Here is a 27,412-nt window from a genome sequence, read left to right on the forward strand (position 1 = left end):
GGATGCGTGCAGTGGCAGGAGCTGCACATGCACACGACATTTATCAGTACATTATTGGCCACGTCGGCCGAAAAAAGCCGACTGCCAATAATGTCAATTTTCTTTTTATCGGTGCCGATACAATATGGACTGATGTATCAGTGCACCTCTAAATGAAATGGTGTTACTACAGTTCAGTGTTCAGAAGTGTGTGTGGGGCAATAACCTTAAATTTGAAAGTACAAAGCTCAGCATGCACGGTTTAAATTCCATTTAGCTGTTAGGTATAAGTAGGGTCCTACCAGATTCTTGGTGGAAGTTAGCCGTGCTGTGGCTCCTTTAATTTTAAAGGTTCCCCTGTGCCACCCCAACCTCCCAATCCTTAGTTCCCCCCAGCTGCTGATTGGTGGAGGAGCCCTGCTTGCGGCTTGCTCCTGTTCGGGAAGGAAGTGAAAAATCGCGGTTTTAAACTTGGCACTGTTTTTGTTTCCCCACCGCTGATTGGCCAAGGGGCCCCGGCGGCCCCACTGCTTGCTGCTGACCGGCAGGGAGACAAAAATGGTGCCAAGTTTAAAACTGGTTTTCACTTCCCTGCTGATCAGGAGCAAGCCGCAAGCAGGGCCCCTCCACCAATCAGCGACGGGGACATGTGGGGGAACCTGCAAGATTAAAAGAGCTGCAGTTCACCCCACTTTTGTGAATCCAGTAGGGCCCCAGGTATAAGAATTGCTCTTGTGTTCAACTGGTGGCCTGCAAGCCACACCCTCTATACCTGCTGCTGCTGGGATCTCCAGGCTTTTGCTCTATCTTTTAGCTTCTGCTTCTTCCCCCTGCCTCAGAGGTTAAGGCAACACAGCTTGGGTGGGGGCTCCATCCCAGGTCAGGGACAGTTCTAGCCAGGAGGAAACTACATAGCAGGGTGAGCATGTGGCTTCTAGCCACTCAGAAGTTGGAGCCTTGTTTTACAATAGCTGTTTTTGAAAGCTGCATGATATGGAATGCAGTTCCTACTTAGTAAATAAAAACATTAATTTATAATGGTGATATGTTCCATGCTCTACGCTCTCTTCTTAAAAGCACAGTGACAGAAAGAGATCTTGGAGTCATTATCGATTCCAAGGTGAACATGGGCTGCCAATGGGAGGACACGGTCAGTAGGACTAACTGCACCTTTTCGTGCATCCACACATGCATCACAAGCAGGGCCAAGGAGGTGATCCTCCCCCTCTACGTGACACTGGTCAGGCAGCAGTTGGAGTACTGCATCCAGTTCTGGGCTCTGGACTTCAGGAGGGATGTGGACAGCACTGAGAGGGTCCAGAGGAGGGCCACTTGCATGATCTGGGGCCAGCAGGACAGACCCTACAAGGAGAGGCTATGGGACCTTAATCTGTTCAGCCTTCACAAGAGAAGGCTGAGAGGGGGCCTGGTCGCCATCTATAAACTTACTAGGGGGGACCAGCGGGGAATGGCAGAGACCTTGTTCCCCCGAGCGCCTCCCGGAGTAATGAGGAATAACGGCCATAAGTTGTTAGAGAGTAGGTTCAGACTAGACATTAGAAAGCACTATTTAACAGTCAGGGCGGCTAGGATCTGGAACCAACTTCCAAGGGAAGTAGTGCTGGCTCCTACCTTGGGGGTCTTTAAGAGAAGGCTTGACGATTACCTAGCTGGGGTCATTTGAGCCCAATTTTCTCTCCTGCCCGGGGCAGGGAGTCGGACTAGAAGATCTGCAAGGTCCCTTCCGACACTACATCTATGAACCTATGAAATAGTTTTGCAATATGGGACAAATAACATTATCAGAGAAATTTAGAGTTCCCCCATTTTATTTTGAAGGTTTTGATATCTAACCTCATAATTCTACATTTTTGCACTTTTTTCAGTGCTCAGGGCTTGTCTACAGTTAAGAATTTGAAGGTATAGCTATACTGGTACACCTGTATTGGCAAACTCCTTTAGTGGAGACAGCTTTATATTTCTCTCAATGATTTTTATCTCTCTCTTTTTCTTACATAGCTGTAAAGTTAGTAGCAAGGATGATACGTTAATTTTGATCTTTTGGGTCAAGCGGTAACTTTTTACTTGTGGAATTCTACACATTTCACTTGGCTTGAAAAGTTTTTCAACGTCAACCTCTGGTTTAGTTTTTCTAATACTAGCTGGTGGAGTAGATTTGGCTGCAATATTCAAGAATGAATTCTTGGCAGACAGTAGCATCAGTTCAATATGTTCATGTGCATTCTGTGGCAAGGTATCGGGGAATAATTATAAAACAAAACTAAACTCTTTTGACAAAAGAGCAGACCAAAACCATTTTATGATTTTAGCTTTTTAATAAATGGAGGGTTGATGGAAGAAAAACAACAAATTAATGAAAATGTGTTTGCCTTCCAAATTAATATCTTATTTAAAGCAATTCTGCGTTTTGGGGGAGGGGGTTTGGGGGGTGCTTAAAAAAAGCCTAAAGGCATCATAATTAGTATTAGGTAGGATTTGAACACTCATTTTGGAAATTATCCAGGGTTCATTATTTAAGAATTCAGAGTAAATAAAAGATGTTTTATGGCTTAAAAAATCCAATAATTAAATCTAGGGACTGTTTTCAAATAGAGCTGTTAAATAAGTATTTGATTGCCTGTTTCCTAGAGAATAAGTTGATGTTTTCCTAGGATTAAATAAATCAAGATTTACAGTGTGTATAATAAAGTGAATGGGATTGTTGGGGAGGGTTGGCTGTTAAATTCCTTTAATCAGACTACTCCATTCCTTCATTTTGACTTGGTATAGTTGGGAGAATGGTGCTTGGCTCAGTATCCCTGTACACAAACTCAGTTAAGTACATGTTTAGCCTGTAAAACTTTGGTCAACTTGAGTATTGTATCGTGTTTACATTGTACAGCCTAGGTAGGAAAAAATAATCCTCTTTCTAAATTTGTATAACCAAATACATGTAGTTTAATCCTAGACAAAAAGAAATTTTGTACCTGCCCATATTTGATCTTTATTAGTAGTCTTATTTGCTTAAGTTTTGGTGACTGGACAATATTAATAGCTGTCCTTTTCTGCTTGTCTGCCATTGATTGTAAAATATATAATAAAAAGTAATACCTGGCTTGTTAAGGACAGAAAAATACTAAGCTATCTACTTAGGTTGTGTTTTTATTTTATTATGATAAACACTAGCATTGAAAAATTTTAGTCCAAATTAAGCAGTAGCTGTACCTTGGACCACTTGACTGGAAATCTACCATAGATTTCCAAAGATAATTCAGGCTATTAAACACAGCATAAGTTTTAAATTCCACTTGTCGCGTGGAACAAGTGAAAAAAAATATTGAAAAATTAAAGGTTTATTAGCGTAGTTCAACAAAACAGGGAGTTCCTGTAATCTGTTTCCTGTTATGTACAAGTTGTGGAAAAATTGAATTCTTCCTTAATTGCTGATAGGGCTACTTTCATTTCCATCAGAATATAACACTTTTAGTTGCTGAGATAGGGAAAAGGAAATGAAATGTCAACTAAAAAGTTGGCTGCCTCCGCTTCTCTTTCTTTCTTTCTTGATTCTTTCTTCTTTTTTTTTTTTTTTTTTTAAGTTGTCAGGATTAGTAGTATCCCAGTATAGGCGTTCTTCTTAAGAGTAGGCTCTGTCCTCTTTGACATGAACAGAAAAAGAAGTGCCTTTATGGCAGTGTCAGCAACCTTAAGTAAGAGGCTCACTTGTTGAAGAACATTGTCGTTACCTCTAGGATATGTCAAAATACTTTGGGCACCCCTCATACGCACACCATTCTACACCATTCTACACTTGTTGAATTGAAGGAAATATAAAATCAGCATCTGGTTTTTATTGCTTGTTCACATCATGTCAGTGTGTGATTCTTGCTGAAAGGGAGCTGGAGTCCCTAAAGCCATATATATTTAATTAATATATATTTTAATTGACCTTCATTGGACTTCAATCTCAATCCTTATTTATTTTTTTACAAGAAATAAAAGGGGGGGGGAATGGCAAAATTTTATTGAATGACAGAGTTTGGACTTCATTTACATAATGCTTATTACTTACAACATTTTTTGTCTTTCCAGTTGTCAATGATGTGCTACACAAAGAAATGAGCAGTAGTACATCACCACTTCAGCCTTCTGGTTATATGTTCTTCTTAACCTTAAATTATCTTTCTTCCCCTAATCACATTGTGAATCTGTTTCCATCCTGTGTCACTAATGTGTGCTCTTAACTCTGATGATCAGCAACAGTATATCAATACATACTTATTGTAATTCTTCTTAATTTCTGTATAAAAATTATTGTTACATTGCTAAGTTGCTGCCTAATCACATAACTCCTTCCTAAACATTCTAGAAAAGCATCTCATGGCCACTTTGTGCAATCTGGCAGCATGTCTCATTGAATTTACATGCATCATTGCATGTAATTTCATGTGGCTTATGAAAGGGGTAGCTGTTCTAGCTTAATCATCAAAACTTTATCTTATAATCAGCATATGTGTTCAAACAGCTAACATACAACTAACTCTACCTCATGTGTTTGAGGTGGAAAAGGTAGTGCTACTTATTGTTCAGGTTGCCTGATACCTTTCATTATAAAACTCTGTTTTAAGTTGCCTATAACTTGCTTATACATAAATTATTAGGACTCACGAGTCCCTTTGTGCTATTTTTAATGTTCCACAAGAATGATTCAGCAGCTTCAGAGAAAAAGTTGGAGTTAATTCTTGTTTACATGGAATTACAATAGAATGGCTTTTTCCCAAGCCAGTGTCAACTGTAGTAGAGCCTGCTTTTTTCATATTGGATGGTTGGTCATCTGCTTAAGTTGCAACAAGTTGTTGAACTAAGGATGAACTGCTCAGCTGATTGCAGCTTTTCCTTCAAAGGGTGTCTCTTCTCAACTCTGCTCTAGTTTATCAGCAGTGTTGTGTAACTAATTGGAAAAAAATGGCACCTTTTGAAATAAAAGTCACAGCAAACAGCTGGAACAACTCGGGAATCCCACATGTGCTGTGGTTACATATAGCCTAGGTAGTTTGCAAACCCTCATCTTTTGCCAGGGACTAAGAAACCTACCCTACAAAGAATCTAGGTTCCTTCTGTATGCCTAAATGAGGTGCTCAACCTGTAGAACAATTTTTATTCAACTTTGGGGGGTTGGGGGGACTCCCTACAAGCCCAAGAATTTGGCAGTGGGAGAGCAGTGGCAGCTAACTGCTGCTTCCCTGCTGTCAAATGTCCAGACCCTGGGGAGGGGGAGCCTTGCGGGCCAGATAGTGTGGCCCTGTACACTAGCTTGAGCACATGGGGCCAACTGGGTGATGGAGAGCCAAGCCAGACAGTGTGGGGCCCGATTCTGGGGTGCAGGGCCTGGTCTTGGGGCACAGAACCTGACTTCTCCCGCAAACCAGCCTAGCACCACTTATCCAGCCTGCACAGCCAAAGGTTTGAGCAACAGTGACCTAAACCAATCCTGATAGAAGTTTGTATAATCTGTTCTTAAAATTCTCCAGTAATAGATAGGTCACAGATTTTTTAAACAATGTGTTCCAGTGTTTAACTATCCTTATAGCTAATCTGACAGGGAGCACACTCAGGGCCGAGTCTCAACCGTCCTGCCCATCTATGTGTATGGGGCAGCCTCCCTGGTATCCCCTGCCACAAATTTGCTATTACAGTAAACTGTTGGTAAATGTGGGGGGCTGCCCATTACATGACCTGATACCAGGGGGCACTATCTACAGCTCTGTACCTCCCCTACCCTGTGGCCCATGCCCTGCAGATGGCATCCAAGTTGTTCTCATACTCCTGGCCTGAAGCCAGACTAAACCTAGTCCTCCACCAGACAACACACACACACACCCATCCACCACCCCCTCTTGGGGCCTCCTGCACTGTACCTCCTTTCACATGGTCTTTTGCTTGACACACCGTACTGTGCCCCCCACACTCTGCCTTGCTCTCCCCTGGAGCGACCCCTCTGGCCATCAGGCTTATCCGAATCACTCCTTGGCTGGCAACATGCAGTCTCTTGAGCCTCTCCCGCAACCCTCACCTGGGGTAATGCCAACCAATTCACCAAACAGAGGGCCAAATTTGCCTTAGCCCCTCACCGGACTTCTTATACACAACACCATGATCTTGTGGGGGTTGGCCCGTGTGCTGCCCTTCTGGCCATCCTTCAGCCCTACTCGGCATACCCCCCGGGGCTGCTCTTCAGACCATCCCTTCAGCCCTACTCAACCCTGAATTGCGCCCAGTCTTTCAGGTCATGAAGATGCACCGTACTTTGGGCGGGCCCACCTACAACCCTGCTCTCTCAGGGTCTCTCAGCTGCCCTCTCTAGGGCTCCACACAACTGCCCCCTCCTCAGGGCCTCCGGGGTCTTGCACCCCTGTGGGCTCAGGTGGCCACAGCCATGCCTGGCGGGGGGGGGGAGGGTAGGGCATGGGGGGCACCAAGCAGCCCCTTGCAGGCTGGAACTCTGATAGCCTGCAAGAGATAAGCCACAGTTTCTCATGTTTTTCTCCTTTAAAGGAGAATCCATTTTTAAAGTTTGTTCGCAACCCTTTCATATAGTCTTGCAATCCGCTTTCGGGTCGCAACCCATGGGTTGAGAAATGCTAATCTAGGTCCCAAGAGACAGCAATGGTTGGTGAAATTGTACACCAAAACCGTGGAATCTAGATGCATACCAAAACCGTGACAGGAGGCAATGGTCACTGCAGTACTCAAACTGGTTAAGCTGATTGATGACCCAGGTGTCTACAGCCCAATATCACTCTTGTATGACCTACGGACTCTTGGAATGTATGATCCTCAGGAGAATCAGCCCTTTTATCAAGCCAGTGATCCCCAGTGAACAAGTGGGATTCCAATCTCAGCGAAATTGCTATGACCAAATTTTGGCCTTTGCAATGCATATTGAAGCTGATTTTCAGAAAAAAATCTAAGACCGGTGTAGCCTTTGTAGACCTGTCATCAGCTTATGATGTAAAAAAATGCCTATGACATGTAAAAAAAATCAGCCTATGACATGTAAAAAAATGTGTGATGCTGAAGCTTGAAAAGATTATACCCTGCCACCAAATGCTACACCTGATATTGACAATGCTAAGTAATAGGTGGCTACACGTCCACCTGAATGACTGAGTCAGCTCACCCTGGTTTTTCAGCAGTGGACTACCACAAGGCTCAGTACTCGCATCAATACTCTTTAATGGATACACAAGTGATATGCCATCAACAGAGTTGCTCAAATTTGTATATGCACCTGACCTTGCTTTGGCAACACAAGTAGCACTTGTGCATTGTGCATTGTTGTGCACAATGACATCGAGTGCACTTTGACTGAGGACCCGAACATTATGGAGGAATATTTTTGGAAATGGAGATTCAAGCCAAATCCCTACAAAACAACAGTAACTGCATTCTATCTTGGTAACAAGAATGCTAAACATACCCTGAAGATAACTTTCTGTGGCAACACTGTGCAGCACAACCCTACTCTGTCTTATCTTGGAGTGGGCCTGGATTGCATGTTAACCTTCCCTGGCCACCTGAAGAAGGTGGCTGCTGAGATGAAGGTAAGGGTGAATTTGATCCAGAAATTGGCAAGCACAAGCTGGGGAACATCAGTATTATGGACTTCAGTGCTGGCCCTTGCATACTGTGTAGCTGATTACCTTGACGTATGGACCAGAAGCGGTCACATTCGACTTGTTGACATCCATCTAAACTCTGCAGTGTGGTGCATCACTGGAACCTTCAAGTCAACCTCAACACCTTGGCTGCCCTCGCTGTTGCACGTTGCTTCTCTACCCATTTGTCATGAGGCAGCAACTCTACAGGAAGTCCAGCGAATTAAGGAAAACAAATGTATCCCCATCCACCAGGACCTCAGCCATCTCCCTCGCCATTGAATAAGCAGGGCTGGGCAAAATGCAGCCTGCGGGCTGGATGCAGCCTGCCAGGCCATTCTATCTGGCCTGCGGGGCCCCTCAAAAATTTAGAAAATTAATATCTAGCTGCCCCGGCTGCCTGTCGTGGTCCTCGATGGCTTGCCAAAACTCAGTAAGTGGACCTCCGCCCAAAATAATTGCCCGCCCCTGGGTTAGAGTCATGCAAACCCTTCTGGATCCATGCGCTTAACCTTCAACAATGAGACTTCAACCCTGATGATGCTTGGAAAACTGAGTGGCGTTTACAGGAAGTCCAAATAAACATCTTCTGATAGATCCAACGTAAACGGTCCCTGGCTTTGATCTACAACACTCAAGGACAACTCTAAGTTATATCCGCACAAGCCATGGCACATATGGATACTTGATGAACAAATAGAAAATTAAACTCTCCACTGTGTGACTCTGGTCACCCAGAACAAACCATGGAACATATAACAACTCAGTGCCCGATCCGCAAATATGAAGGCGGTATCACAGCAATACACTCTGTTGCTCCTGATGCAATTGTCTGGTTTAACCACCTAAATATGTTAAATTGTAGTTGGTGTTCTGTATCTATATCAGCCATCTGAAAGAAGAAGGCCGAGCAACTGAAATATGAAGACTAACTAACATTTCCCTGTTTTCCTATCCCTCCCGTCTAACCTATGATTTCAAGATTTTTTTCCCCCAGCACTCTTTAGATGTTAAATTTATAAAATCATGCTCTATCATTGTATTTAATGGTGCATAAGTTGTTCCATGGACATATCTGGTCAGGTTTACATTAGATGTAAACCTGAGATATTTTTTCCTGAGATCCGATCCAGATCTCCTGACCGGGTTTCCGCCTAAATTTTTTCTTCTAAATCTGTCTATAACTCATTGAACTTCATCTTCATATTTTGAATGTTGTGATAAATTGTTACCTGAAAAGTACATTGTAAAATTAATGCTGTTAATTTTGTTTGGAGTGAGCATGATACAATATTTATATTAGGTACGTGAATGAAGGTGGTTCAGTTCAGGTGGCAATTTATGGCTACATGGTAATTCCTTCTGAAAAAGTTTGGTACATCAGGAAGATAAGCTAGTGCTCTAATTTGCATTTTATAATTGATAACAGACAAAAAGAGTGGGTAGGGAAGGGTTGGTAGACATCTGTGTTGTTATTAGTTTTGCCAAATGCTAAATATTAGGGCTGTGCGAGGCTTCAGGCAGAGCTTCGGATCTGGAGAAGCTGAGGACGCTTCGGGGTCCGAAGCAGCACATCCGGGTTGAAGCGCTGGCCTCGTTAGGCTTCCCAAAGCAGTTCGGAGCTCCTGAAGAGCTTCAGAGTCACCTCGGAGATCCAGCCATAGGGTATAATGGGGAACAATAAAATATCTATAACTCTGTTATTTTTTGTCTGATTTTGATGGAATTTTCTGGGGTGATAGACTCTGCAGAGAGGATAAAACCTGCCAAATTTAAAAAAGATCGATTTAGGGGTTTGGGGGGAACAGCACCCCAAATTCTTGAAAGCATAACTCATGTCACGTCTAGGCGTTACAACATAGCGGGGTTAAAACTGCAGGGGTGGTAGCCTATGCTGAGACCACAAAGCCTGCCAAGTTTCAAGAAGATTGGTGCAGGGGTTTTGGGGCAACTGCCCCTCAAGCTGCGGACAAGCAAAACTCGTGCCATGGGTGCTGTGGGGCTGACTCTGTCTGTCTTGGGGCAGGGAGGGGAGACGCTGCTGCAGGCCTGGCTGCTAAGTTGCTGCCTTACCAGTTACCAATCAATCAATCATGATTCACTCAGGGACCAGCTCAGTACACAGGCCCTAGCTCCTACATAACGACTTAACGAGCATCAATTAGCACCTACAAAACCAGGCTAAGAGAGGAAAGAATCAATACAATCAACTGACCCAAGACGGACATAGTCTTGGCACCAGTTTTATCTGTCAGCATCTAGGGGTGCAGGGCCCCAGAACCCCCCAGCACCGATCTCGAGAGCTGGCAGGTGTCACAGCAGGGGCCACCATCCCTGCAGCTGTCACCCCGCTGTGCCTTAACACACAGTGTCACCCATGGCACGAGTTTTGCTTGTCTGCAGCTTGAGGTGCAGTTCCCCCCAAACCCCTGCACCGATCTCCTTGAAACTTGGCAGGCTTTGTGGCCTCAGTAAGAGCTACCACCCCTGCAGTTTTGACCCCCCTGTGTTGTAACAAAGGCATGACATAAGATTGGCTTTCAGGAATTTGGGGTACAGTTCCTCCCAAACCCCTGCACTGATCTTCTTGAAACTTGGCAGGTTTCATGCTCTCCACAGAGGCTACCATCTCTGCATGTTTCGTCCAAATCAGACAAAAAACAACTAAGTTCTAGATATTTCATTGATTCCCTCATTATACCCTATGGCCGGATCTCCGAGGTGACTCTGAACCTTCGGAGCCGCTTCAGCTGGATTGAGGCGGAAACCCGGTCAGGAGATCTGGATCGGATCACGGCCATCCGAAGCGGCCGGATCTGAAGCCGGATCGGATCGCTGCCGACTCTCACAGGCCTACTAAATATGTATGTGAAAAGAGTCTGGATATGAGGATAAAAGGAATAGGAAGAGTAGGATAAGCCTAAACTTTGTGTGTCTGAGTGACTTATGGGGATAACAAAGCTGTGTCAGTGTTGATGGAAATGAGAGTACAGATAAATAGTGTATAGTCACGTAGGGAGCAGAAAGCAGAGCAGCAGATAATTTAGGGGACAGGGATTGGAATGGGCACTCAGGGAGGGTGAGTGGCTAATTTGTGGCACACCTGCCAAAAATGTTGACTTGTGTTGGGTTACATCATTTAGGAAATAAGCATGGAGGAAAGAGGAGAGGAGTAAGGACACGCACGTTCCTGGGACATCTTCAGAGGTGGAGAGAAGGGGGAAAGAAAGCGCTAAAGGAACAGGCACATGACAGTAAGGGAAGATGGTGATGCAGGAGCCCTTGGAAGAGAATATAGAAGTGTCAAAAGGCATTATTGGAATAACTTTTAATTGGCTCAGATAAAAGGGCATTTATAGTGGCACTGGGGAAGAGGTAATTAAGGTACCAGGAATGACTCACTTTGTTCAGTGAGAATGAAATTTGTTAAAATGCATAGGAAAATACATGCATAGGAAAATACTTGGCTTTACACCACTTTAACAAGTTGTACTTCACAGGTTTTTTAATGAAGTTGTCTTATTTATCTCAGGGGGAAAGAAACAATGGCTTTGATGTCCTCTATCACAACATGAAGCATGGACATACATCAACAAAAGAGCTAGCAGATTTTATAAGAGAAAGGTAAGTGTTTATCTTTGTTAGTCCTGAATCTTAGCGCACACATGCATTTGTTTTTGAAAGTTCAGATTGTGCATTGTAGGTATGTAATTTTTTTTTCTGCAGTTCATAAGCATTACTATTTTTTTTTTTTTTTACTCTTTCAAGGATATCTAGAGTTCCAGTATTCCCTTGAAAATAAACAGTGCCTTGAGCATTAAGTATTTAGATGATTTATTTTTTCAAAGTTTGAATTGGCTGATACAATTTTACTTCAGTGAGCTAAAAAGACCAAAATTAATAAATATTTGGCAACTGAAGTTTACCCTATTTTTCACTTTGTTCATAGAAGAGTAGGCATTTCTTTTCTTAGACAGTAGAAATAGTGCTGCTTCTAGAAAAATTATGATGACCGTTGCCTACAACAAGTTTATCAAATTCCTTTAGCTCCTGGGCCAGATCAGGGCTGCAAGGATCCTTGTAGGCCAAATCTGGGTCACAGGGATCCTTGCAGACCACATCTGGATATATCCCTGGAGGTGAGGCAAGCAGAGGTATTGACTGTTGCAAGGATTAATGCACACATTGCTTGCCCCTCTTCTCCCAACATGTATCTCCACTGGGATTCTGTAAGCTGGAATTTGGCAGTGGCATCACCACTGTCATCCTGCTCCCTCCAGGAGCCCCATGGGCCAGGTGCATATCCAAAAGATAGGTTATAGCAGGAAGTACTCTGAAAGCCTGTAGGACCTAAGGGAGGATTACTGGTCTAATGTCAACTGACATTAGGGTTAAGATTAAAGATGTGTCATCTGAGGAGTATGTCTTCTGTTAATTCAGTTCAGATTGCAGTTTGTAACTATGTATGTGTATACCTTGTCCTGAATATGTATGATTTTATCTGAAGAATTCTGGGAAAATACTTAAGTCTTCTTAAAATCCTATCAAACTCTGGAGAGAAAACATATTTTAAAGTGGGGCTTACAAAGTGTTGGTCAAATGACTGAATGACATGGTGGAAGACGCATTTTTACATTGGCTAGTTACTAACAGATTTGACCTTAACCAACTCACTTAATCATTCAGTAGAATATCTATATATAAAATGGATATAATAAAATAGGGCTGTTCTTAATCATTAATGCGCTGTGGTCATACTTTTGGCTGTTATCCACTCTTCAATTAGTAGTTTTTTAATCTTCTTTGTAACATATTAAAATGAAAAGTTCTGCAGTGTTTTTCAAAGCCCAGTTACTGGGCTCAGTTACAAACAGTCTGTGCAACTGTGCTTGTTGTGTTCATAGCTGTATATATGATAGAATCTTGCTGATATTTCACTGATGCCACTTTTACAAACTCAAATAAATTTGTAATTGATATTTTAAATAAATGTAAAATATGTAGCAAATTGGTTCGTCATTCATTTTTCAGGTGAGAATTAGGCAATTATTTTGACAAAAAAAAGTATACTGTTTCTCTTCCGTTCTTAATTCTCTTGACAAAATTATCTGTTTATCTTGTATTTTCCCTGAGGTATGTATCAATTAATTGTGCAGTAAAGGCATTTTATCCTTTTGACCTCAGTTCAATAAAGGCTTATACATTTGTTTAACTTCAAACACTTTGAATAGTCCTATAGACTTTATGATCATATCTAGGGACCTACCAAATTCACGGTGGAAGTGAGCTGTGGGATAGCTCTTTTAATCTTTCAGGTTCCCCTGTGTGCCTCCTCTGCCAGTTGTTGGAGGGGCTCCTCCATTTCTCCCTTTATTCGCTGGGATTCGAAAACTGCAGCTTTAAACATGGCACCGTTTTTGCCTCCCGGCAGGTCAACAACAATTAACAGAGCCATCGGAACCCCTCAGCCAATTAGGAATGGGGGGTGGGGTATGTGGGGGAACCTGTAAGATTAAAGGAGCTGCCGTGCAGTCCAGTTCTGCCATGAATTCGGTAGGTCCCTATATTATATCATAATGGGGTTACTTATGTGTTGAAATTTAAATTGAAGCAAAATTTTAAATTTAACAAAAGGGCAAACTGAATTTCCTTGACTGAGTCTGTTTAGAATATACATTTACCTATCCTAATAACTTTATTGATTGTGAACTGGTTGCTGAACATTAGAAACTCTTTGAGCATGTTTGTTTTTAACAGGTCTACAATAGAGGAGACTTATTCAAGGTCAATGACAAAACTAGCCAAATCAGCAAGCAATTATACACAACTTGGGTAAGTTAATATATGTATAAAAGCAGAATTATGAATATCTTGACTTCATATAGATTAAATTTCAGCCTAACGCTTTCATTAATGGAGTTGAAGTTCCAGTGAAAGCCAATGACTCCAGCTACCTTTTAAAATGTAGTCTATTGCAATAGGGGTATAGGTTGTAGCCATGTTGGTCTAAGGACATAGGTGGACAAGGTTCTTTGGGTAAATGCGTTATCTTTTATTGGACCAACTAAAATAGTTGGGAAAATTCTTCTTTGCAAGCTTTTGGGCACAAACACCATTCTTTAGGCTAAGGGAGTATCTGCAGTAGTTCTCTGTTCTTCCTGGATGGAATAGAATAGAAGCCAGAGACCAGTATGCAAGCATGCGCTGAAGTGAAAAAGCAAATTGAGGCAGTCATTGGGTAAGAAACAGGTTGGGGAAAGGAAGGGAATTGTATACCTGGTGATAAGATATAGTTGGTAAATAGTAGAGAGGTTACCTGGGGTATCAGATGTTAGGCAGATTATAAAGTGCCATAAATCAAACGTCTATATTTAGTCCATGATTTTCCGTGTCCAGGAGGTTGATGAAGTGAAGTTTGTAGGCTCGTCTGCAAAAGGTGTTTTGTAAATTCCCTTTTGAGGATTAGTACTGAAAGATTGGAGAGAGTGGTTTTCTTGTGAGAAATATGCCCCCACTGGTAATAGGGTATTCTTGTCCATGTTATATTTTCGGTGTGAGTTCCTTATGGTGCGCAATTGTTGTTTGGTTTCTCCTACATATTTTCCATCATGGCATTTAGTGGATGAGATAATATTACATTTCTGGAGGTGCAAGTGTAAGATCCAGGAATGTTGATGGCTCTGTTGTGGGGTGTAGTTATTGTCGGGGTGGTGGAGATGTGTTTTACATTTCTTGTCATGGGATGGTCTGGATCCATTCAGTGTGTTTTAGGCCATAGGAAGTTTGCTTCTGGTGATGGGGTTGGCGAGGTTCAGTGCTTGTTTAAAGGCTAGGATGAGTGGCTCCGGGGAGAGCTCTTTAAGAATTGGGTCTTCTTTTAGTATGGGTTGCAATTGTTTGAGGATTTTTCATATGGGTTCCAGGGAAGAATGGTATGTCATAACTAGTGGTGTGTGATTCATGGGGGTTTTCTTTCTGTAGTGCAGCAATTCTTCACATGGTATCCACGTGACTCTTTCAAAAGTGCTGTCTATCTCTCTAAAGGAGTGTCCTTGTTGAGTGAAAGCCCTTTTGAGATTTTTGTGGTGATGATGATGGGTGTTCTCTTCAGTGCAAATTTGTGGTACTGGAGGGCTTAGCTGTGTATTATGGCTTTCTTGGTGTGTTTAAGGTAATTGCTGGTTATCTGCAGATATGTATGTTTGTCTGTGGGTGTTTTTTATATGGTGGTCTGTACTTTACCATCACTATCCAGAATGGTAAAATACAGACCACCACAATCTATCAAAGATAAGAATACCCAATTGCCTGTGGGGGCACATTTCTCACAAGAAAACCACTATTAGTATTCATTTTTAAATTTAAATCTTAGCACCTCTTCTTTAGCCTGGCTGACCCTAGAAGACAATAAAACTCTTCAACCTTTCCATGCTGTTAAAATTCATTGAAATGTTATGCTTAGGGTAAGAAATTAGGTCATACTTATTATCTGAGAATAATTATGTACCTAATTCCTGTGTGGTAAAGGAGTGAGTGGGTCAACCATTCTGATAAATCTTAGGTGTAGGGATGATGTGAAGTGGGGAAAGTAGCTCAGCCACCCACTATTTATCTTTTTCCAGCTAATATGCCTGCAACTATTTGCTTGGTTGTAATGAGTTAGTTATGTGAGGGGAAAACTGGACACATATCAAGAGCTTTCAGTGGTGAATAATTTGATCTCAACAGCTACTGCTCTTTATAGGATCTGTGACTGCATTCATACCTGAAAGGCTCTCCACACCATTGTTTTCCTAGCAGTACTGCCAGGGGAACTGAAGACAGGAACCAAATGAGGGGTCCCGTAACATACGAAGGGGGCTCAAGCTGGGAGATTGGTCTATGTTTTCTTCTGTTTTCACATAAAACAGGACTCTTTAATGCAATACTCTTTAAGATCATTTAAAGTTAAGGCCATATTCACAAGTAGGCGTTTGACTTTTTATGCTGATCTGGCGTATCTTTGATTTTGTTTAAAAAAAAATTATATCATATTAAGGCACCCTAGGTTTCCTTGAGATCCTTTCAAGGGTGCTGTGGAGTGCCAGATTGTGCTAGCACTGTTAGGTTTATAAATGTATTTCACAAGATTAACCTAGAGATATCAAATAGAAATCCATACTTATGATCTTTGAGTTCTTTGAAACAGAAGAACTGCTCTATTATTTTTCTGTAGGCAAAAACAGAATGAAACTAAGAGCTGGCAATTTCCAAGGGGTGCCTTGAGGCTAAAAGGGTTGAGAACTACTATCTTAAGGATTATTACATGGTATTCTTTTGAGGCATCACATCTAGTTTTTATGCATGATCTTTTTAGTGCAATATTTTAACAAAAAAATTCCAAGACCCCTTTCCGAAAAAGAAAGAACAAAAGAACCCCCTATCCTACTTAAAAGACAAAACCTTAAAGTTAATCATGAGCATGTCCATCAGTAAAATATGGGTAAAAACATTAGACATGCAGTAAGTATTCCAGGACAGGGGTCCATGGACTGAATCTGGTTCTTGGAGCTATTGGATCCAGCCTGGAGCCAGGAGGCTTTGTTTATGCTATGCCATGGCCAGGCAGCAGAGCGAAGTGGCAGTAGCAGCAGTCAGGTTCTGGTGCCAGCTCACCTTAGACTCAAAATGGGTCATTTTAGTCTGCCATCGGAAAAATGTTGCTGATGACTGCCTTAAAATGAAACATTACAAACCCAAGAATTAAGACTGCACTTAAGAGACCCAGATGTGCTGAGGTACAGAAATGTGTACTCTTAAGCAAACAGCTTTGTGTATTGTCCCCTGTACTTATAGGGAAGGGATAGAGTGGAATACAAAACAATGTCTCTCTCATTCTTAAATTGACTTAACCTGAAGCTATAAGCACACACATGCATTGAACTCCATTTTAATGTAGATTTGTCTCTTGAAATACATAGAAGAAAATTCCTTCCTTTCATCTGTATCATGTTGCGAAGTATTGTGTTATGGTAGATGACCATTTTTGACTGTATAACCTTCTTAACTAAAATTTCTAGACCACATAGTGCTAAGCACTATACAAAGTTGATTCTAAACAATAGGACAAACCACAAAGATAGCATACTGTCAAAAAATAAAGAATGTGTATTTGCACTGTTCATTAGGCCTGTGCGAATAGGGAAGTATTCAATTCGAATTCGGCCGGTTCGGAGGATAGTGATTCGATTCTGCAATTCGAATGACTGTCCCCATTCGATTTGAATTGGCCAGGGAGAGGCAGGCACAGTCCGGTGGCTACAGGTTCTCCCATGGCTCCTGCAGCCATACCTGGGGCTGAGCGGAGCCAGGCTCTGGCTTACTGTTGGAGCCGCCCCAGCTCCCAAACAGTGTGCAACGCCCTACCATGCTGCACCTGCACCATGGGGCAGCTGCTGCACGGGTGCTAGCTGGGGAGGGGTGATCCCTGCTGCCCCCCTGCTGCCCTGCCTTGCATGGGGGGGGCTCTGCCACGAGCCCTCTGAGGCCCTGATCACCGCTGCCAGAGCCAGTGAGTGCAGGGTTTTTTTCTTTTTTCTTTTTTTTTTTTTTTTTAAGTGCTGGGAGGCTCGGCCGGGTGGGAGATGGGGCCAGGCAAGGCAGCCATGGGGGCTTCTCCTCCGGCTCCTCTGGCTGTACCTGCCTCTACCTGGTTGAGGGGAGCCACAGGGGCTCTGCCCTGCCACTGCTTGCCAGCTGACGTGGCAGGAGGGGGCAGGATGCGGGCGCAACAGCACTGGGAACAGGGGCTATACCATGCTGCCACTTGCCCCCTTCCGCCTACAGCAAGCCATGCCCACATCCTGCCTCCCTACCCTGGCTAGGCAAGCAGCAGTCATGCAGAGCCCCCACTTCGAGCGCTGCCATGCCCACATCCTGCAGCCCCAGCCCCAATCCTTCCCTCCCCCATGCCCCTTCTCTTTCCCCTCCCTCAACCCCAACAGACTTACCCACTGGAGGCAGCTGTGGCCAGATCTTCTCCAAAGCTTTTACAAATCAATTCAGATGGTTGAATAGATTTGGAGCTTTTAATTGGTCTCCTGATTTGATTCAGATTCAGAAATTTAGTCCCCGAATCATGCCGAATCTCCTCCGAATTGAATCAGCTACCTAAGATTCGCACAGCCCTACTGTTCATCCCAAATAGGTTTCATATTTCATAGGCTTCTATTGCAGCTACCCAACAGGAGCAGATTTACTCTGAGTCAGGAATTAAAATGTAAGGGGATAGAAAAACTCTGTAAGCCTCTGAATACCTTCTTCAAGCCCACTCCCTAGCCATGGAAAGAGAAGAATCTCTAAATTAATTTCTTCAGAATGTGATAGACCACTTTATATTGAAACATGTTATTGTCATGTGCGTGCATAGATAGTTGACTCAAGCATTCTGATTCTCCAACTTTATATTGACATTTATCATCCTAATGTAGTGTTTGTACTTATTTCCTTTAATGCCCAAGATTTGTGCTTTTTCCTGTTTATTTGATTTATTTATGCCATGCCTACTTAGATATCATGGTGTAATCACCATTAGAGCCTTAATATAGACCATGTCTCTCTTTTTTTATACATGCCTCTCCCACCCCTCATAGAACAAACATGAAAAACTGGTCAAAAAGGTTATTTTGGAAGATTAAGTCATTGGATATAGGTATTAAATAATTTTAGCCAAATATGATTAAAGAGAGGATTTTTGGTCTTCTTATATAATCAGTTTATTTGAAAAGCTTTAAAATGTTACTATAGGCATAAGTCTAAAAGACCCAGCATGCAATTTCAGTTAAACAGGTAGCTCCTAGAGGTACAAGCAACTGCAAGTTACATTCCATCTTTCAAGTGTGGTTCTGCTCTGAAAGCTGCCAACTTCTTGTCTTTTGTCTGACTTTTTAGAATTCAAGTAGTTTTTTTAATTGCACTGAGATTCATGACATCTGTACAACCCATCAATCCACCTTAGATGGATTTACAAAACTGTACTAACTATACTGCTTGCTAACTTCACATCTTGCACTTAACATGGACAAGATCAAAGATTCCATATGCAACTTTTACAGCGAAGGGAAGTCAAGATTTGCTGGTCAAGAATGTATGTTAGTTATTCTCCTTTAACTGTTACAGTTGTTCAATCCTGTACTGGTGTAAATTGAACTCAACTGTAATTTTGTACTTATTTTGGTCAGGCTGAAATTACAGTGGGTTAACTGCACTTGCACTGCATTTTTAAGCATATCATAAATACCTCATCCCTGTCAAAAAAAAAAAAAAAGAAAGAATTCACTGGTCAGAAAATAAAATAATTTTAGATCGATATTTAAATAATGTTTCTCCTCATTCCCAATCTTTGCTTCTAGGACATTTGCACCAGTTTGGGATGTTTTCAAAACATCAACAGAAAAGTTAGCAAGCTGTCACTTGGAACATGTCCGGAAGTTACAGGAGCTCATAAAAGAAGTGCATAAATATGGAGATGAGCAGATCAAAGCTCATAAAAAGGTTACTCATTTTCCATATGTATTTTCAATCATTTTTTACAATTAAAATATTAAACTGCTTTGTTTTTGGTAAATGTATGATATTTGGCAGACTAAAGAAGAAGTTTCAGGAACATTGGAAGCAGTGCAAAACATTTTGAGTATTACTCAGGCCCTGCAGAAATCCAAGGAAAGCTACAATGCCAAGTGTGTAGAACAAGAACGTTTAAAAAAGGAAGGAGCAACACAGAGGGAAATTGACAAGGTAAAATTCAGTGTTTTGTCAAGTTGTTCAGTATTTTATGATGAAGCATTTTTGGGAAGTTTTCTGCCTTTTAATATGAAACCTATTTTGTCCTTGCTTTGCCTATTGCTAAGTCCTTCATCATTACATGTTTTTTCAAACAATATTGCAGATTAAATCATTGAATTTGTAGCATAACCATGTCATGCACGTTTTTTTTCTGTTTTGTGGCATTTATGGAAATGGGCCATGCTTTTTTCAGCATTTTCTATGTCTTTTTGGGAAATCTAGTGCAGTTAAATATGTAAACCCTCAGTTCCTGTATTTTAAAGAAAATAAGTTTAGGGTATACTTCTGTTCTAGGTAGCTGAATAAACTTTCTAGGTCAGACCCATATATGTCTGCTGTAATTCTCAGGACTTTTTTTATTAAAAGGAATTTCATGAGAACAGTTAAGATTGCTATAGTTCCATTTCTAGATGTGTTGGCTAAAGAGTCAGTAATGGCCTAAAATGTATTCTTATAACTTTTTTTTTCCCGGAGAATATAACTATAGATTGAAAATAGCTTTTTAATTGTGTTCTAGATGGGGGGAAAAACTGACCTAGCCAGCACTGCAGTTTAAACTGAAATGGCTTGAAGAGATACTTAGCTATTCAGTTTCTATTTATGTAATCATTTGGTGACTAGAAACCTTAGATAACTGGAATAAAGAGATGTACTGGTTAACTCCTCCAGCTGCTTAAAATCTGAGTAGAAGATGAAAGTTAGATTACCTTATATTTAAAGACAATGCTAACCAAGGAGAAAAATCTTCCTCTTCTAAGGTCTACCTAGTGTTCACTTCCCCACAAATGCAAAGATTCTGAAGTCCCTTGGAGTCTTTTTTTCTTTTTTCCCAGATAGTTAACATCGACTGCTTTATTCATGCAAAAAAAAGACCTACTTTCTTCACTTTGTTGGGTGTAGACAGTTTTCTCTTAGGTATATTTTTGATAAGGAATTAGTTCATGCTTTTGCATAGAAATCCAGTCTTCACATTTGTCATCCCTAATCAGGGGCAGTGGATTCGGAGTTAATCTGCTGTTTCTGTTTCCTGAAAGTGGCAACTTTTTTCCCTGCTTCAGTTCATATATTTTCATGGAGCCTCTGCCACATCTATTTATATTATGAAAAACTGTTTGAGGTCCTCCTCTTGTAGGACTTTCATTTTATCATTTTCAAAGTAATTTGCTTGCTCACTGACATCTTGTTTTAGTAAACAGAAGAGCAAGGTATCCTATTATCTTAAGTTTTCACTAATTTTGTTTAAGGTTGAATTTTTTTCCCCCAAAGTCTCATCTTTTCACTTAGACAGGAACATTTCCTTCCCTGCCTTTTCCAAAATTAAGAAACTAAGAGAAAAGAACCCAATTGCTCCTTTTGAGTTTATCTGGATACCTGAAACCATTCAAAAGAGCAGACTCAAATTACCTCGTCATCAAAGGCCTGTGGAAAGGCATGGAGATATAGCATAAAAAAATATGTCCTATAGCCAGGAGGCTTAGCAGGTCACAGGGCATGTTCAACCTGGGTTACTGTCTGTCAAGGCCAGATATAAGCAAAGAGAGAGAGTCTGGGTCATTGTCACAAGTTTGTGGTCTCAAGCTGATTATCAAGCAGGAGGCAAGATCAGAAGTCATACTTATGCCCTCAAAGATGGGCAGTATTGATCAGGCTTCTGCTGCTCCTATGCAAGTCTCTGAAATGGCTGAATTGCAACCTGCTTCCTGTGTAACATGGACCAATAGGAACACGTGTCAACCAGGCCACAGGCATGTGGTGATGACTTACTTTTTTTGCAGGTGAGCACATCTAGGTGGTTTGCGCAAATGACATCACCAGTTTTACCTTTGAACACTCAGGGTGATCAGGTGGATGATGGGCTGCGTGAGACTTAGTGATGCTTCTATTAGCTATGTTAGTTGTGTTCTTGTCATTTGGAGTCATTTACTTACTGTTTCAGAGACCTGTTAGCCCAGAATCAACTGTGGACACAGTGATTCTTGAACTTAATAGGAAAAAAAAGTGGCTGGAGTCATAAACATAGGGAAACTCTTCTTATCACAAGATAAACAGTTTATGCTAGAGTTCACAACAGTAGATATTCACTGAAAGTTCATCATGTAGTCAAATATTGAACAGACTGAGGCATCTGAAAAGAAATTCTTCAAAAGTTCTCATTGCTAAATTTCCTTGTTAAGGAACATCCATCTGAAGCTAAAAGCTTAGTAGTAGCTTGTGAAATGATTTCCTGTTGCTTGCTGACATGTTCACATGAAAACTTTAACTTCTGTATTTAAGATAACCCTATAAAAATTGCTTTTATTTATGCTTTCAATTACGTTCTAAAGTTCTAAATGGGGTTCCAGTAATTGTGTGTGTGTGTGTGTGTGTGTGTGCGCGCATGCAAATACACATCCTGTTTGCGGAACAGATATTTGCTAATTATTTACTGATCAGGTATTTAATTCTTCTCCTTGTGTCTTTTTCGCTGAGAAATTGTGCCATAGTTCCTTTTCACACAAGCTGCTGTTTCTGCCCATAGTTACAGCAGTCTCGTGTTGTTGGTATTGTAAATCCTGGGTACAACATTTAGACTCACAAAATGTGGACACTGATTGCATTAACAAATTAATCCAGTTTTTTAATTCAATAACAAATCTTCATTTCAAAGTCCATTAACATAACAATCCTTACTTTATAAGAGTTTGCAAAAGGGACATCATACTTCAACATTCTTAATTTCTTTTAAATGATGTTGTTTAGTGAATATCTTGAGCCTTCAATACAACAAGTATAGAATAGTATGAAAGTCATGGGGCAAGGATATATGTTATATGCATTTCCCTGTGGTGTTTGGAGCAGCAGCAAAAATATTGATGTGGAGCACATGGAGGATAGGTCCATTCGGGGGCTTGTAAATGCATCAGTTGGGGAAATAACCGTATGCTCAGGATATCCCTAAATCTAGGACTGCTTGGAACTGAGAAGATATAATTGAATAGATCATTCTGCACATTCCCTGTTTATGCTACTCTTCTTCTAAAGCAGGGGTCTACAACCTTTTCACAACAGCAGGCCAAATGAATGAAGTTCAGCTGTGGAATTGGCCTTGGACTGAATAAAATCCCACAGACTAGATATACCCCACAAAGATGCTGCATCTGGCTTACAGGTCATAGGTTGTCAGTCCCTTCTCTAGAATAGCCATTACTTGTCACTTTGAGACAAGCTGCCAGATTAAATGCTCTGCTCTTACTACATACAGGTCAGGAGGGTGGAGGGGAAAGAGGAGGGGCTGGAGGGTCACACTGGTGTCCTCTGTAATTCCAGCAAAATAGTGTTCATGAGGTGCACAGTAATATTTGTGAGGTGTACAAGAAGCTACGTGAGGCTTTTTCTGATGTGCCAGACTAGCCACGGCTACGCAGAGTGGCAAAATCAGTGACAGTACCAGTTTCAGTAGGCACTTTGAAAAATCCTTCCCTTAACTTGGACTTGTAGAAATCTGCATCCTAGCAGAGCAAAGAACATAATCATCAATTGGTTTTAAATAATGACATTTTTCAGTACATCATAATGCCAGACAGGACCCTTGTGAACTAGTCTGATTTGTGTAGAACACCATAGGAATACCTTGAATTAATTCCTGTTTGAACTAGAGTATATTTCTTATATATATAAAAAAAAAAAATCCAGTCATGATTTTTTTTAATGATGGACAATGGATGCATTCTCCAAGATTTGAAAGTAAATCACTCTTTTTCTGCACTTTCTACTTTCTTATATTCTATTTTGTGATTGATTCACTTTCCTTTTAAAAACAGTTTTTTATCTCTTGAACTAACTTTTTTTTCTCTCTCTCCAACTTCCCAAGTTTTTGGAAAATGTCATTTGAAACTCCTTAACTTTTATTTGCTCCTACCCTGCTTCTACTTGCAGCTTTTCCTTATTTTTGAACTAAATATTTTTGACTTCTAAAATAAGCTAATCAGTTAACTGCATAGCAATTTTTAAATTTATTTCAACATCAGTATTTTGCAAATTGGTGACACAGGTTCTAACCCTCCCTATGCTCTCTTTCTTCCATACTGCATGTAGAAGCAGGCATTCTACTACTTTTCCTTCTTCCTAGCTCTTCTACCCATCAGATTATTTATTTTTGTATTACAGTTGTGTTATCTGGGAAAACACTGTAAAAACAAAGCTAACATGTACCTGAAATGTGGCACTTCAACTTAAATAAGGGTGATTGCTTTAAGTTACTGTTGTATTGACTAGTGGTACAAGATTTCAGTGGGGAAATAGTGTAATTAATAAACATCTAAATTACCAGTTAGTGTCATTTTAGTAAGACATTTTACTATCTCATGCTTTATGTTATGTAGTAAGTTTTAGTGAAAATCATGTCTGCCTTCCTTTTTTTCAGAAAGACCATGGATCAAAATTATATTTTCCTATGAGTGTATTATCTTTTAATGGGTTTTGAATAAATGCTTTGTTTCTGATCTTTTTGTATAATTATTCTGTTATACAGGCCTCAGTAAAATCAAAGAAAGCTACAGAAACCTATAAACTCTATGTGGAAAAATATGCTGCAGCCAAATCTGATTTTGAACAGAAAATGACAGAAACTGCACAGGTAATTGTTATGCTAAAACATCTTCAGTATATTTGCATGCATTCGACTTTGACTCTAGATCTCTTCAAAGGGACAGAAATGGTGAAAAGTAATTCTACGCAGAATTATTTAAAGTAGATCTTCAGGAAGGTAATTGAGATTGCACATTTTGAAAGTAATAAGGTACAAGACAAATGCTGAATGCCTGCCGTCACTGAAGCAATGACCAGGTCTCCTTATAAGCATTTAAATTCTTGGAAATGTTTTTGAGGAGGTTATTAAAAAGGAAAAAGTTATCCTCTGGGTAAAGACTTAGGGTAAAACTTAATAATCCTGATCCAAAAGTAGATGCTTTTAGAGAATAATTAAAACTTTTATCTTTCGTAGAAGGAATAGAAGAGTTAAGGTGACTGGATTTTAGGGGCAGGTGAGAGAGTGGTTAGTGTGGAATAGTGATTATGTAGAAGAGAAACATTTGCATAAAGGGGGAAAAAATTGGTCATTAGTCTTGGTTTTGGGAAGACAAAAATAATACAAGCTTTCTTCTCCCAAGCTTATGCAAACAGCTACTCCATTTTAATAGTTTTAGTTTTTAGTACATCGCATTATAGGAAAAAGTAAGGAGCAAGAATGTAAAGCTCTATAGTACAAAATTAACAATTTAGTGCTCAACCCTGGCCTGCAGGCAAGATTCCCTCCCCCCTCCAGCTTCAGGTTATCTAGCACTCAGGGCTCCCCATGGGTCTGGAAATCTGGTGGCAGGAGAGCAGTGGCACTGCTTCCCTACTGCCAAGTTACCAGGCTCATAGGGAGCCCTGTGCACTGGATCAGATACCTAATCCTGGCACATAGGGCCAGGCAGGGGTGATGTTGGGCCACAGAGCCTAATCCCAACAGTCAAGGGTGGTTCCAGGCCCCAGGGTCTGATCCCAGCATGAGGGCCAACTGAGGCCCTGCAGAGCTCAATCTGGCACCACTTGTCTGGGCCATGGGGCCAAAGGCTTGTGTACCACTGGTTCAGACTAACAGTACTTTGCCTCATATTTGCTTACTATAATGAATACGTAGCCAAAAATATTGTGACACTTCAGCTGTCAAAGTCTTGCCTTCTGAGTTCTGCAGCACCAGCCCAGCCCCTCAGATATAATCCATCATGAACCATGAGATAGAGAATAAAAACATCCAGTTACAAAGAACCTCCTTTGAGTCATTGTGGGTGTTATAGACCAGGGGTTGACAACCTACAGCCCACTGGCCCATAAAGAAACAGGATCTGGTTTGCAAAGGTCTCTCTGATCCTGCTTCGGGCAGGGGGTTGGACTAGATGACATCTGGAGGTCCTTTCTGCTTCTGTATGATTCTATGGTTTGACCTGCAGCAGAGTCCCCTGCAGCTGGTGGGGCAGCTAGGGGTTGTAGTACAATAGGCATCGGGGTCGTAGTACAATAGGCCTAGTCTACCCATCAGCCTCATGCCTTCTTCCTCTTCCTCCCTCTTGCTCCCACCCCCTTCCTGCCTCCATGAGAGATGCTGCTTCTTTTCGCGACATATCAATGTGACTAGCCGCCAGAGCCTTAATGCAGCTCCCCTACTGTGGCCTTTGCCTTTTTCAAAGCCAAATTTACTGTTGCCAGTTGTCATTGGTAACAGGAACCAGCTGCACCTACACTTAGCAACTGTTGTGTGGCAGCAGCTATAGGGGGCCACCAGAGGGTCCCTACGCCAGTCATCTCCTTCCTTATTAATGCTGTGCTGATGCTTCCACCTGCAGCAGCAGTATTCCTCATGGTGGTGGAAGGAGGAGCAAAGTGGTGGGGATGGTAATTGGACTTGAGCTATGCCTCTGTCAGTGATATGCCAGGAGGGATTGCCCAGCAAAAGAGGATTGGCAGCTGGGTTGCAAGTGGCTATCTGCTGCTGTTAAAAGGCTGACTGCTGTATAGACCTTTCTGAAAAGAAAGTTCTTTGTTAAATTGAAAATTTAATGAAGAGGTTACAAATGTTCCATTTTTCTCTGGTGACGGGAAGAAATCAGAATCATGTAAGGTATCTAGACTGAAGTTTCAGAACAAAAAATGCATGAAGTCATTAGGTGTTAAAAGTTCTCTTTCCTGTCAAGAGATTTTTTTTTTTTTGCTAAAATCCATTTAATAAAAGTGCAAGTTCTGCATAAGCAACAAAAGCATATTTAGAGAAACACTTGAAACAGGGTTATCATCCAGTATATCTAGAATAAAAAATTCTGAAAACAAATTCCAAAGTCTTTTTAACTCTGTATTGGGTGAAATGCGGTCTGTCCAAGTTTATTAGAGATCGTAACAGTTTGTTTCATCAGCCCAGCACTTTTCCTTAGAACATGTTCAGAGTTCCTGTTGCTATAGCTTTCAGAGGAGATATGAGCATCTGTCTGAATAACATCAGACAAGAGATTTCTTACAAAGGAAAATACGAATGTAAATGAAGACATTTTGAAGCATTTGTTTTTGGTTTTGTTTGATTTCCGTGCAAGTTAAGCATCTTCCCATAATTAATGTGGGTAAAGTTTTGGCTTTCCATCTTCAGTTTTGCCAGCAAAACTGTGACTATGTCTATACTTGCAGCTCCTCTGTGGTGGCAGGACCCTTGCTTTCTGCTGACAGATCAGTGCTTGTCTTGTGAGCCACAGAAGGCTTTGAGGTTGTTTTAGGAAACAATCAGAAAGCTTGTGCAGGCATGTTTGCTTTCTGCCAACAGCCAGGGCCCTTTAGCAGCAGGTGCCTCCCAGATGCAATTCACATCCTGCTAGCACAACTCTTGTAGTGGTGCTGCGTGAGTGAGAATGTGCTCTGGCATCTTCCCTCTGGCCCAGCTAAGCAGACTTTCTTTTTTTGTTACTATTTCATAGATTTCATAGACATTAGGGCTGGAAGGGACCTCGGAAGATCATCGAGTCCAGCCCCCCGCCCAAAGGGCAGGAAGTCAGCCGGGTTCATAGGATCCCAGCAAGATGAGCATCCAGTTTGCTCTTGAAGGTGTTCAATGTGGGCGCTTGAACCACCTCCGGTGGCAGGCTGTTCCAGACCTTGGGGGCTCGGACAGTAAAGAAATTCTTCCTTATGTCCAGCCTGAAACAGTCTTGTAGTAGTTTATGACCATTCGACCTAGTCATCATCCCTTGGGGCGCTCTGGTGAACAAACGTTCCCCCAGATACTGGTGGTCACCCCTGATAAACTTATAGGTGGCCATCAGATCACCCCTGAGCCTGCGCTTTTCCAGGCTAAAGAGCCCCAGGGCTCTCAGCCTGTCATCATAGGGTCTGCTTCCCTGACCTCTGATCATGCGCGTGGCTCTTCTCTGGACTCTCAAGCTTCTCCACATCCT

General features: G+C 41.5%; 1 protein-coding gene across 2 annotated transcripts in view; it reads left to right on the top strand.

Annotated features, from left to right (window-relative positions):
* Nucleotides 1–27,412, top strand: part of FCHO2 (FCH domain only 2) — a 181,262-nt gene that overhangs the window by 40,717 nt on the left and 113,133 nt on the right. Inside the window, exons 1-6 of one of the 2 annotated variants that reach the window (XM_025205668.1) lie at nucleotides 10,867–10,888; nucleotides 11,167–11,258; nucleotides 13,392–13,466; nucleotides 19,025–19,166; nucleotides 19,257–19,409; nucleotides 23,968–24,072. In XM_025205668.1, the coding sequence (XP_025061453.1) occupies nucleotides 10,883–10,888; nucleotides 11,167–11,258; nucleotides 13,392–13,466; nucleotides 19,025–19,166; nucleotides 19,257–19,409; nucleotides 23,968–24,072 (573 nt within the window). In that variant the 5' untranslated portion in view covers nucleotides 10,867–10,882. Of the gene's footprint in view, nucleotides 1–10,866; nucleotides 10,889–11,166; nucleotides 11,259–13,391; nucleotides 13,467–19,024; nucleotides 19,167–19,256; nucleotides 19,410–23,967; nucleotides 24,073–27,412 lie in introns of those variants that run through there. The other variant, XM_025205669.1, reaches the window with a different exon arrangement.

This window comes from Alligator sinensis, unplaced genomic scaffold (genome assembly GCF_000455745.1).
Source record: "Alligator sinensis unplaced genomic scaffold, ASM45574v1 scaffold274_1, whole genome shotgun sequence".
NCBI classification, from domain to species: domain Eukaryota; kingdom Metazoa; phylum Chordata; order Crocodylia; family Alligatoridae; genus Alligator; species Alligator sinensis.